Source organism: Bolinopsis microptera, chromosome 1, assembly GCF_026151205.1.
Source record: "Bolinopsis microptera isolate Bmic1 chromosome 1, MBARI_Bmic_1.0, whole genome shotgun sequence".
Classification (NCBI taxonomy): Eukaryota; Metazoa; Ctenophora; class Tentaculata; order Lobata; family Bolinopsidae; genus Bolinopsis; species Bolinopsis microptera.
Window position 1 is genome coordinate 24,538,442 of NC_087072.1, and position 14,005 is coordinate 24,552,446.

General features: G+C 39.3%; 1 protein-coding gene across 1 annotated transcript; it reads left to right on the forward strand.

The window, feature by feature from the left end:
- Positions 1-1,911: 1,911 nt before the first annotated feature.
- On the forward strand, positions 1,912-10,643 carry LOC134826020 (uncharacterized; the record flags this gene model as incomplete). The annotated part of the gene is given in 8 exon segments (XM_063838266.1): positions 1,912-2,010; positions 7,508-7,588; positions 7,767-7,882; positions 8,044-8,323; positions 8,561-8,668; positions 8,919-9,158; positions 9,685-9,735; positions 9,864-10,643. Coding segments are annotated over 8 exon segments (1,071 nt in total), but the record flags the coding sequence as incomplete, so codon positions are not given.
- Positions 10,644-14,005: the final 3,362 nt, after the last annotated feature.

A 14,005-nucleotide genomic window follows, 5' to 3' on the forward strand; every position in this document is an offset into this window, starting at 1 on the left:
GGTGACCGCACCCCTCCTCTATACCAAATTTAAGCTGTTTGAAACGATCACACATTCCACGGTGTAGTGCGCTCTTACGCACGATATATCGCATAAAGGACCTTGTCTCTTTGTTTCCAACACTAAGCTCTAATATTAGGTTGTCGATTGCCTTTTGTCTGTTAAACTTTAAATTGTACTTGTCTCTCGCTAGTTTTTTGCTTTTGTTTTGAATCTGAGTTTTTGGAGTTAGAATGGTCCTCAACATGAGTAGATATCCAGTGAACACTGTCAGATAGACCCTGCAGTCCGAGGAGCTCTACTAGAGTAACCATGATTTGGATAGATGTTGTGTTGTACAGCTCAGATGTGGTGCTCTTCCTCTTAACTATTGCTCTTACTCTCCCTCCAATCAGTCTGGAGCTGGCTATCCTCATCTTCGGGACTCTTCTTTTGGTATGTTGGGAGTTGTGGTGGAAATACTCGTATAACCTGATACAGATTACAGTGCAATCTGGTTCAGTATACTAATCTGGTTCAGTATACTAATTCTAACATTTATATCCTGATGTTAGAGAATTGTCCAGAATAATAGTAAGGTACTTGAACCACAAAGATCAAGATTATTTAATTGTGTGGATAATTTGCATAATATACACAGTCATAACTTAAAATGCAGACAACAATTAAATAAAGATAAGCTGTAACAAAAGGAAATTAATTTCCTTGTGGCGCTTTCTACTGGATAAGTACTTGACACTTGAGGAACAAAAGTTAATTAGTCAATATTATGTATCCTAATTCTTATCTTTCAATTGTTCTACCCATTGATGTTATCAATAATCCAATTTTATGATTATTATAACTCAGAAACTATGTCCCCTGTCGCCCAATACTAAGTAGGCCAGTATTCGCTTCATTGGTTTATTTTTCCTGTCACCATGCCTCGGTTAAAGTGGGGCCTCAACTTTGTGAGACCGGTACGATAAGATTTGTTCTTATCACCAATAGCACAAATAAAAGTTGGGTGAAGTTAAGTGCTATCGGTGAAATAAAAGATGTAAAATATGTGCCAATGAAAAGTAAACCCCATCAATGTTTATGATACATTTTCTTGTTAACATGCCAGATTTTAACATGCCAGATTTTCGGATCATTCATGTAAATTCGCCCCTTCAGTGAAGAAGAAGGGAAGGTATAACCGTATATGGTGGTTTATTGAACAGACCCAAATGTGACCAGTTTCTTAAAACCTTAATTTGTCTCCGTATTAACTGTTATGTAACAGCTCTACTGAAACCGCTTCAGGCGACTAACTGTATCACTCTACGTTCCTAGCTTGCACATTTTAATTGCTCAAAAATACCTCTGCTCACTTAACAATTATGTCGTTAGTATCGGTTTTATTTTATTTCGGTATTTCAACGAGAATATCGGTGGTTTTGTCACGTGACTGAATGATTGAATGTGCCCAGAAATGCCCTTCCTTGTTTGGCCCAAGAGTGGTCATAGTTTCCAGGCAGAAGAACCATGTAGTGAGATACATTGCGGGTGGTAAAGCGGTACGGTCACGTGATAACTTTGTGATAATTACTGGTCACGTGTTATCGCAATTGTGTGATAATTACTGGGTTATCTAATACCTATTTAGTGCTTCTCCAAAACTGCTGTGGTTTTTCTAAATAATTATAATTTTTCACGTCAAACTTCTATTATTTGGCTGACCTAGCACATCGCGTGACAATATTTAATTTTCTGATATTTAAAACACTGTAATTCACAAGAATGGTGTTTTAAGATAGGCTGGACCTAGGTGGCCCATGAAAGGATATCATGAAGATGCTGAGAACGAGGATGGTTTTCAGCATTCTTATGTTATATACTTAACTCATTTATTAGAATACGGCCCACTAACGTTATGTTGTATTTCAGGGTGAAGCAAAGTTGATGAAAAGAAGGGAGGAAAGGAAGAGAGCAAGAAATGCACTGATAGAAGAGACAATCAGACTAGAAGCTGCTAATAACCCTGAAGTAAGTCATTCAAATGTGAGATTATATTGTATAAGTTATAACACTAATTTTAAAACCTTGTTAATGAACCCACACTAAAATATTACATTTTTGCGGTCACTAGATTTTTCTATCATACCATGTTAACCAGACAAAGCTACTAGATTTGGCTACTTGTCAAAGAAAAGGTATTCATATTACTAGAAGACGCAGTGTCACAACCTAATGCCAAAATTATGATTTTCAGATTACAACAAATACCGGGCGCAATTATCAACCGATATTTTAATGTTTTAGTAAAGGTTTCAATTTAATTTAACTCTCAATGTTGTTATCATACCCTCATAATTCACCTTCTTGTCACATAATAAATTCAATCATTTCTCAATCCAATCACCGATACATTGGTTGAAGCCAGCATTAAATTTCAGATTTGGATTACAGTATTGAATCAGTAATTTATTTATTACTATTTCTCTTTGTGCCTCCACTAAGAACCCTCTTTATCATTTAGTCAACTCCACTTCTTGATTCTCTCATCATGCGTAGGCTTTATCTTGTCGTCTATATAATTCTTTTGTATCCGGTTCTGTACACGGAAATAGTTGGTAAAATAACTGGAAGTGTATGTCTAATAGAGGATAATATCTAGCTACCATGCTATTTAGCTCGTAGTTATACCATTGTGATCTACCTCCGCCCTCCATACTGCAATACTGCACGCTAATACTGCATACTGTTCTATACTCTATAATCTACAGTGGTATGACAGGAGTATAGTGTATAGCAGATGTTTGTGTTGTGATATATTTTACTATATTGCCATACTTTTGGCTTAATGATCGTGAGTCATTATTATGAAGAGGAAAATCTAATCATAAGGTTACAGAGAGATACAAAGAGATAAAATACAATTTAAAAGTATTTTAATAACTTTCGTCTTTGATAGTAGTCATTAAAATACTCGCTGTACACAATACTCAATATTCAGCATTGAATTAGATATTTTATCCGCTTCTAGCCCACCAGTGTTTCATTAGTAGATCTGCACAGTGCTACATATGATAAATGTCTTGTAACCTCTACCAACCCTCTCGAATGTATGCTGTAGTAAAGCCTCTAAGCATTTTCAATCGTAACTCTAATTGAAGGCATAATTAGAGTTATTTAATTAGACATGAAGTCTGCATCCTGTTACTACCTAACCCAGATTAAACTTTACAATAGCGCATCCTATTACAGCCTGAAAGCTACCTTCCAAGTCATGAATATAATGTGGAGATACATATACAAACGCACCTGTTTACCTTTTGTATATATTGTGTGTTGTTAAATTTAGTGGTTTACTGGACTGCACAGCGTCATTACATCTCATTAAATTATAATTTACAAGCTCTCTGGCCGTTTTAAGGGCAGGTAAAATAATTACAGGACTTTCTGTGATGGTGTAGGTTCACCGTGGTCGTTTGCCGAGTAGTTTTGAGAGCTTAGTTCTGTCAGAGATATAGAGTTGTAGTAACTGTAGAGAGATATAGACTGTAGAGTTGTAGTAAGAGAGAGAATTTACAATGAGAATAGTTTCACGCAAAGTCACACTTCATTGTATAATATGAGGTGGTGACGTGAGGGAGACCACACACACACTGCTAACACTTCCGTGCTGGTATTGTGTCCCAACTCTGGAGACTCAGGAGCAACATTGTGCTGGTCATGTTGTAATAAGTCAGAGTAACTTGAGATTCAGATAATTGTAGCTGTACTATTGTTGCTATTACTACGGACTATATTCTGTGTGATGTCCTATTAGAATTGTAGCGGTTACGCTTACATTCCAACCATCTGTTAGCTAAAAGTAGGAATTCTCAAACGAAACACATTTAAAATGCGCTCAGTTTCCTGGTCTGCTAGTTAGAGGCCTATAGTTAGAGCCCCTGTGCTACTATGATTACATAGACCGGGCCCTTATCCCTTTTATGGGGTGTAATCTTGTAACGCGCTTTCAATAGTCATTCTCATTCTTTAGTCATTCTCAGTATCTTTTCATTCTCTACAGCCATATTTTGTTATTAAGTTTGTTTCGTCGTTATCTGATATGCTTAAAATAGATTCACAGCCGCATTAGCATAAAGTGTTCAATTACTTTTTGTGTGATAAAGGCAATCCTGCACGTATATAGTACCAGTGTTCATAAGTTCTTTGCTTTGTGTATTTTGGTTTTGATAAGACAATTGTACAGCTGTTATAAAACTTAGCTACCTCGAGAGACTTATACACTGGCGGCTAGACGTTGCGGATATGCCAGTAATACATTCTCAATAGAAAGATACAAAACGGAAGATGACTATGACGGCGTCTGTTTTGTAATTTAAGCTGCACACATGCACAGAGTACAGCTGCGAGCAATTATACCTTTTTGGAAATGTATTTTTGTAATCCAGTCTCGTACTCCTTGGTATACTTTCTGTTAATCGCCTGGTTTTCTTGTTGAAACTTCCTTGTAATTATTGAAACACAAGGAAATATTTTCGTTTTAGGTTCTTATATTGCTTCAATCGCCCTGAAACCTTTGAGTTATCTTGCACAAACCGGCTGGCAGCCCTCTGACTGGCAGTGTGTAATTGCGACAAGTATATCAATGCCTCGGTTTAATCTGGAGTGCTGTTTTCTACCAGTCTCTCCCTGGGCCGTGGCTACACCCTGTTTTAGTAATAGCCTGTGTTTGGTTTATATATCATCAAAATGTTTTGTTTGTTGATGAGAGTCGTTAGTCGCTGTATTTAATACCCGATTTGAAGGTTGAGAAATGTTCATCAAAATGAACTGAAATGTTGCCCTGTAATGGGAACGGCGCTGTCAAGTATTGCAGATGCTACAGGTCTAGCTGCCCAACTTACCGAAACAGTAGAACCAGCTACACACCGCCGCAAGTCCTCCATAGACTGGAACAAGTTGTACAATGTCACGCTCACTGACGTCTACGGGCAACAGATCCTCATACCTGTAAGTCTGAGAAAATAAGATTGTGAATCTATTTTAGTAGCCCCTCATTTGGGTGATTAATTGACTTTTAGCTCGTCGGCAGTGATGAATTAGTAGAGCCCCAGCCCCAGCTGTAGCTGTAGCTGCAGTTAGTTTGTGTGTAAACAATATTGTTTGCTATGTAAAGGTAAACACCCGTGCTAACCCTGCCTCTGATGTTTTTGACTCAGATTAGTTGATTGTTTTTCTAGCGTTGCTTGCTGTTACACTCATTCAAACTAAGTTGCCACTCCCTTTTCAACTCCGATATGGGCAAAGACAAGAAGATGAAAAAGCAGAAAATCACAGACAAGCTAAAACTCAAAGGTGGTAAAGAAAAGAATTCTAGAAATGGCGTCAGTACAGTCTCGAATGCAGCTCCGTCCTCAACTATTGAACAAACAGAAGGCACTACAGCAAGACCTGATGTATTAATATTAAAAGATCAGAGTACTAATAGTGGTACTTTAGCAGAGCATTCAGATCAGGGTAAACTAACTCGTTTAGCAGAGAGTGATCCCAGTATTTTCCCTGAAGAGACCGTCTGTCTGATGAAGAGGAATGATGCTCCAAGCCCTATTATAGGGTCTAAAGGTTTCAGGATGTCGGTTGATGACCCTACTATAGCTCATGCAGTAGATCCACCCCGTAACACAAAACAAAAGAAGAAAACCCCGACGAAAGGGTCCTACTTCAGCCCTATGTTATGGAGGAAGAGTAAGGCAGGAGACATTCCTCACCTTATATCCAGGAAGAGTATAGTCGGTGACCTTCCCTCACCACTCCCACCAAACCCAGGTGTAACTCCTCCCTCTTCTCCAGCTCAACCAGACACACCTAAACCAGGCCCCCCTAGTCTGATAGAGCGACTCCGCAGTAACATGACCGTAAGAAGAGACTCAGCAGACCATCCCTCAACTCAGGAGTCAATAGCTAAGTTTGGGAACATGGTCAACACCATCAAGGTGACTAACCGTATGTCCAGAACCAGAGCCAGACGTGTCGGAGTGATAGGGAGTCCGGGTAGTGTGGTGCTGCCGGACACACAGTTTATATCCCAGCTGTATGAGGGGTTACCACTGCCTCCCCAGCGAGTGGTTATACCTGTTGTGGGTGGTGAGAGACCGAGGTATATGACACAACCAGGTCACGTGTCACCTGGTTACCATGGTCACGTGTCACCTGGTTACCATGGTCACGTGTCACCCGGTTACCATGGTCACGTGTCACCTGGTTACCATGGTCACGTGTCACCTGGTTACCATGGTCACGTGTCACCTGGTTACCATGGTCACGTGTCACCTGGTTACCATGGTCACGTGTCACCTGGTTACCATGGTCACGTGTCACCTGGTTACCATGGTGATAGTGAGAGTCCTGGTGTTACTGGGTCAGAGAGTTCTAACTCCTCCCCCTACAGTTACAGTACTCCTCTATCTAACAGCTCCTCCTCTCAGGTAACACTGATCATATCTCATTCATAAAATTGTCAACTGTTATACATGTACAATGTACATGTACAATGTACATTGTGAACTTAAATACACATTGTATCACATCTCCCAAATCACAAGGGCTACAAATTGTGGAGTCCTCTAAATTCAATATCAACCTCTGCCCTTTAATCACTATCGTCACGACAATTAATCACTCCCAATAACACGGGGCTTGCTCCTCCAACAATATGTCAGAGGTACCCTGGGTGGGGGACTGATTCACTGATTGATGGACTTACTTCCACCTTCTTACTACCTTGTTAATATCATTGCTTTATTAAGTTTATTTTCCTAGATGCATTGCAGATTGCTTGGCGCACCCATTTGTACAATATTGTACGTTTGTTTATTGTGCTGGAAGCTACCTGGAAGCTAATATTAGTACTAATATAAGTACTATTTGTACACTTCGGCGCCCCAATTTTGATTTGTTTGGTTACATTCCTTCTGCTAAGAGCAATCATTCGACGGCTGTTTCTTCACGCCAAATGCCACACGTTGAACGATTACTATGTTTTCTTTCTGAGTTAGCCGACGCTGCAACGACTCTTTGTAATGTACATTGTTCGACAGTGATTCCGTGGCCGGTCAGTGCCGGAATTGTTATTTCCAGGAACCGGGATTCTTAATTTGAAATACGCCAGAATTTGAAAATGAAGTTATACTTTTGAAAAATGGAATGCCGCTAAAGTAAGATGCTGCCCGATATCCCGGTCGATCAGTGACACTATACAGTATAAGATGGACAATGGCTGCTGATAGGTTGAATATTTGTCCTCCAAATTAAAGGCTTTCGTGATATGACGTGATATGACGTGATATGACGTGGATCACACTTTCAAAATACCATACAATAACCATGAGCTAGCTCTCATTTACATTACAAATATATATTATTATAACATCATAGCATTTTAACTAGATGTAAATCACCCTCTTTCACCCCAAAGTACATGATGTTATATCTTGATATGTAATATGTGATAACACTGGATGTGTTTCAGGCGGCAGATAAGAAGCCCAGTATAGGAGTACAGGGGATATCGCCCAGAGAGATCGCTGCTAAAACAACTCCCTATAATGCGGTATGTCAGACTGTTTATCACTTTAAAATGTGAACTCTTTCAGTTCCACATTCCAATATCAACGTTATGATAATATCATGATTATAACTACCCATACGGCCTTTAGTTCAGCAATTTGACCACTTTCTATGTAGAAACAAAGTTCTAGAAGAATCCTATCTTATCTTCCATTTATCAGGATATCAGATCTAACGCTCCTGATGTGGAATTAGACGTGGACATACCCACAGATCTGTTAGATAACCCTACTGTTATCAGGCTAGCTCAGCAACTCCAAACCAGCGAAAACCACAGGTACATTGCCAGCTCGTTGCGCATCATTTTCAACTATTGAGTGGGGGGGGGGGAGATAATTATTCTTAAGTCTCAATTTTTGTCATGATTAATATGAGAATTTTATGCGATTTGGTTATAGAGTTTTGGATATTCTATAACAAGAAGTATCTTGTCCTCAGAAAAGAAGTGCTGATAAATTGTGCCAAGTTAGAAAACGAGCGCTCCACCCTTATTTACAAAGTAGAAGATCTCAAAGATCTCCTTGAAGACCAGTCAGAATTAGCATCAGAACTGAAAATAACACTTAAAGCAAAGTGCCGGGATATTGAAAAGTTAAAGATGCAAATGACGCAGCGATCTAAAGAGGTGGACTTGTTAACCTGTCAAGTTCAGCAACGGGAGGAACTGCTCAAGGAGAAAGCTGGCATCATTATTACCCAACTAGGAGATATCATGGAGGTCAGTGCGATTGATAATGCTGTATATCAGGGAATACTACTTTTCAATGCTATTCTACATATAGCATGATATTTATAATAATCAAGATGTGATTTTGTTGGACCGTCTAAATTGATCACTAATTGTTGATATTTTCTTGTTTGACTGCTACGCCTGCTATTGGATCGTGATGTGAGTCTGCTTGTTTACTTCAGGCTACTATTAACACAGTTTTTATAATATTAAACATTGTAACAGGTGCCTCTTGATGAAATCAACCTTGAAAACGGAGATAATGTAACGGAAAAGTATTCCATAAAGAAAGTGGAAGACATTGAAAAGCAAAACAACCAGCTCAAGGAGGAGGTTAGTGTTGGTTCATCCTATTTAATAAACTGGGCATGTAAATTGTCAACACACTTTTGCATCAACTCCCCACCGTTAGGAGTCGTTTACTATCTTTACTTATTACTTTATCACTGAGGAAGAGGGTCTCTAAACCACTGATTATCCTTTCATATTGCTTCCAAATTTCCACGGTAACGATTTAATGAGTGGCCCTAACTCTAGCTGAATTATAATCCTCTCCCAGCTCAGTATAACCCCCTCAATTCAGATCGCAGCGTTAAGAGAAGAACTACAGTCACGTGCTCAGAACCACGTGTCAAATAACACACCTGACGTCACAGCCCCAGACTATCAGAACCTTATGAACGTTAGGCGACAACTGGAGAAAGATATAGAGGTCTATAAAGCTCGCCTAACTGTTGAGGAGAGAGACAAGATCAAACTCCAGGGTCAGATATCTGTACTCGATAGTCAAGTCAAGAGATATCGCGGCCAAGTGCAATCATCGGTAAGTTCAATCTTCAACAACTATTTCAGAAAGATTTTTGTTAGTTACTACAGAATTGATGTTTCAGTTTTTTTTTGTTGAATAAAAGTTAGAGTCTAGTGATATAGTTTTATATTTCAAATTATCGAGAATTTTAATCTCAATTTGAACGTAGCCTGAGGGTGAGACTGTAACCGAGAGTGACCAGATTGGCCAGGCTAACAGTGGGAGTGAAGGTTTAATAGAGTGTACGCTGAGTGGGCTTTTTATTACATGCCAGACTTTCAATTTGTGTGTGTGTGTGTTGAGTTGTTAAAATCCAACCTTGGTGAACATTATGTAATTGTTAGCATTTGTGATGTAACAATTTGTAATCTATATTCAAGCATGACTTCATCTGATCTAAAGGGATAGTTGTGCTGGGCGTAAAGTGAAATGTGTGAACCTTTTAACGCTGACGGCGAAAACAACGTAAGCTGTCTGTAGTCAGTTTGTTTGCTACAACATAGGACTCCGCAAACAATTTGTTAATGTTTTATTGTTGCAGTCCGAGGCTGAAGATGAGGCGCTCAGAGAAAAACGTCGACTTCAAAAAGAGGTAAGGATTAGCGTTCAGTGAGGGTAAGTTTGACTAGGATATGAAACCACATTAATTGAGGTTTATGCCCTAAAGCAACACGATCGATGCTTTTCCTTATCCCTCTTTCTCATCGTAATTTTTCCCAGCTGAGGATAAAAAACGAAGAATTAACACACTGCCGTGACGAATGCGGTATGTTAACAAAGAAACTGGAAAAAACACGGACAGTAAACAACAGATAGTGAGCCTATAATGTTCCACATTGGAACACATCTCCTTTTCGACGATATCACATGTAATTAGGCTAATTAGTTGATAATTAGCCTAATTGTCAGATATACTTAGGCTTCTTTCTGGGGACTAAAATAATGTGTTACTTGGCAGGGGCAACTCCTCCGGTTAATACACACACAGACTACTATGTCTCTTGTTTTAGTTGATATATTGACAATCTTAGAAAAATAATAATACACATTTTGATAAATAACGCTACAAAGTGGGGCCGTCATCAGAGGAATTGCTAATTGGTGCGATATTGCATGTTACCTGAGGGCTAAACTTTTCTAGTATAAACGCACCTAAAAACATGCTTTTAACTTTGTTTAAGTTTAATTTTACGTCTTAGCATTAATTTTTTATACAGAAAGAAAAGACACTAGTAAGAAACAAACAATTGCTATTCTATAAAATTAATTATCCTATAATGTGTTAGATCATAAATCAGTCACAGAACGCCTAAATTGTTTAAATAGTTTTGAGGTTTTCAGGGTTTGGCAAATTGGTCCCTCCTGTTGGAGGTATTGCATTCCGACAATATGATATGATTAGTATCAATAATTCAACAGAGTTAACTTTTTTACCAATGTTGTTTGAAGCACAGATATTATGCTAAAATTGATATTTCAAATTTTGTATCAAACCGAAAACATGATCCTTTTATTGTCTTACATTATTATTACTAACGTACATATTATTTTAATTAGTATAACTCCACTTTCGACCTACAACCTATTATTTATATATATTTGACGGCCACCTATTTTTTTTTTCTAGTATCACGTTTCGACCCCCACGGTCGTTTCACTATGGTCGTCCTGACAATACAAGGGGAGCCGCGCACTTCGTGCGCGGCGGGTCATACAACGTATGACAATTTTTTTCATAATCGCACCGGTCGGTTTTTCCAGGGAGTGCGGTTACAAAACTAATCGCACTGTTTTGAGAGAAATTTTTTGCTTAAACATTAAAATACCCGAAGATCGAGTATTGTTAAGTGATTTAGCATGCTCGACCAGAATTATAATATTTGAATGTTGAAGGACCACAATTGACAATTATCAAATTTCAAAACAAAATTGTGTTCAGGTTCACAAATTTTGAAAATAATAATAACCTCACCTGGGGACCCCAGGCTATTATGTATTATGTTCATAAACAATAAAGATTAATAATAACCTACCAAGACGCGGGTTGTAGCGTGATGCACTACTGGGTCGCGCCGCGCATCAAATAATTCTTCTTCGGTAGATCGGCGAGATGCACCACTGTGCCTCACCGAGCTGCGAAGGATTGACATCGTGAATCAATCTACACTCTACTGTCACGTGACTTTTTAAACACGTTCTCTTGGTGGCCCTAAGTGACTATTCGAAATCATAGCCCTCTAATCTGATTGCTGGTCCTTGCTCTAACCAGAGCCCTCTCGCTTGCAGTAGCGCGCGACCGCTGAAACAAGCGCGTCACGCAGTACGCGTATACACATGGCACAGGGGGGGGGGGGCTGAAACCAGCTTTTCGATCAAATTCTGCCATTTGTAGTCAAACGTCGCCAACAGTTGCTTTCGTCCAATGAAATCGCTGCATTTTGCAAGTCAGTATGCATAATTGAATTGCATATATTCATATGCGGAGCTTTGCTTACATAATGTAGCGATTTCATTTGTAGCGCGATGCGTTACTGTGCCGCGCCGCGCTGCCATAAATTGACATCGTCAATTAACGATTTCATTGAACGAGAGCAGCTGTTGGCGACGTTTGACTTAGTGAAGTCATTCCCAATCTCATTTTTAAATCCCGGGATTCGGGAATCCCGACCGAAATAAATCCCGGGATTCCCGAAAATCGGGAAAAATTTCCCGGATTCCCGAAAATCGGGAATTTCCCGGGATTTCCCGGAAATCGGGATTCTCGAACATTTTGACATACGTTGCATGCCACTTTTCGCGAAACATGTATCAACGAACATTAAAAGTTTGTTGAAACAAATGTGAAATGGTACCAATCCTGGAGTTCGACTACGAGTTTAATAAAAGTGTACTTGAAGCAGTATATAGAGTGTCAATTCACAATTGCAATTTTGATTAGAATTTTTTGGACTTAATTTCAATGGAGAGGATTCTATCAACGACGTTAGCTCGTGAAAAGATAAATCCACTGATATTTCATGATCCGCCTCAGGTTGTTCATTGTTCATCGCTCTTTTGTCTATGATTCTGAGTCATTATCTATAGCTTGAATCTTCATCGTCGAGCAGTCAAAGCAGTCAACTCTGCCGAGTCAGGGTCTTCAGTGGTATTTTATTTGTCTTTGCGATGAGTGTTATATCATGATCATTTATTACCCAGCGTGAGCATCGAAGATTCGAGCATTATCAAGCTAATATAGGCGCTAAAATTATTAAAACTACATTGCATAAAATTTCCCGAAATTCGGGAAATAAAAAAATTTCCCGGTCGGGAATTTCAGGTCAAAAATGGTCGGGAAATCCCGGGATCGGGAATTCCCGACATCGTATCGGGATTGACTTCACTAATTTGACTACAAATGGCAGCGTTTGATCGAAAACCTGGTTTCAGCTCCCCCTGTGATGGCTATGTGAAATTTGATCCCAACCCTAACCCTAACCCAATTTCTAACAAAAGCATATGATGAAACTTTTGTACTTGTAGCGCGATGCGTTAATTGATGATGTCAATTCATCGCAGCTCGGCGCGACACAGTAGCGCATCTCGCCGATCGCTGTGAGAAACCTTGTACATTGTATCACGTTGCGACCCCCACGGTCGTTTCACGATACAGGGGGAGCCGCGCGCACTCCGTTCGCGGCGGGTCATACAACGTATGACAAAAGAAACCTTATTGAGTGCGCGGCGCGGCACAGTAACGCATCGCGCTACAACATACAAGTGATCGAAACAGTTTTTCGCCAATATCTCGCTAGGGGAGCATGTTAACCCTATGTTATGGGGGTGTTTCGGAATCAGCGTCCGAAAAACATCGATTGGAGTTGGTCTCAACTCTCAACTGTCAGGGACCCTTTTCACTTTTAAAACAATCTCGAAGATCGAATGTAGACTGTAGAGCTTGATTTAGCACGCTCGAGCATGAAGTCTCTAGGTAAAGTTGGACTTGACATACGTTGCATGCCAATTTTCCCACGCGAAGCGCGCGCCGCCGAAGGGATACGTAACATGTATCAAATAGGGCTACGTAACATGTTGTACTTGTAGGTTTACAACCTACCAGGACGCGCGCCGAGTTGCGCGGACTCGTCGACGACGTCTAATATATGGAACAGATATTTTACGAGTATCACCCGTTAAGTAACATTGAACATGTATCAAATAAATCACAGGCTATCTATACATCACATCTCCGCAAGCAATCCTCGCGCGCGCGCAACTTTTTCGTTGCATGGTAACGGACGGAAGGAAGGACAGATGACAACATATTTAAAAAGCGACTTTGAGTTCGCATGCTTTGTATCAAAGCTTAGCTAATTATGAGTCCTATGGACTCAATTAATTGATGATTCAAATCTACATTGTTGTAAATTATATTGTTATATATTATTCTATTTGTTTTCCAAAAAAAATTTTTTAAACCCACCTATCTCGTTTTCCAAAATCCATGTTTTTCTGCAAAAACCTCCATTCGTAACCTTTCACTATTGCCTTTTTACAAAAGGGTGAAATGGGAAAAATGTAGACTAGATACTATTTCTGCTATTATATTATATATATTATGAGTGAATTTAAATACTGATACTGATAGCCAATAAGATATCATTAAGCAGAGTCCCGTTTTTAATATTTTGACAGTCCTCATTATTTGGAATAATTTTAGTTGTTTCCAAACCACGAATGACGAATGTAATCACTTTGTTTATTTTATGTTTATTCTGGCCCATTCGTATTACTAGCAGGAACCCGTATATATAATAACCCTATGGTGTCAAGACTCAAGAGACTAAAATAATTATTACCTATTTAATTCGCGTTTTTGACAT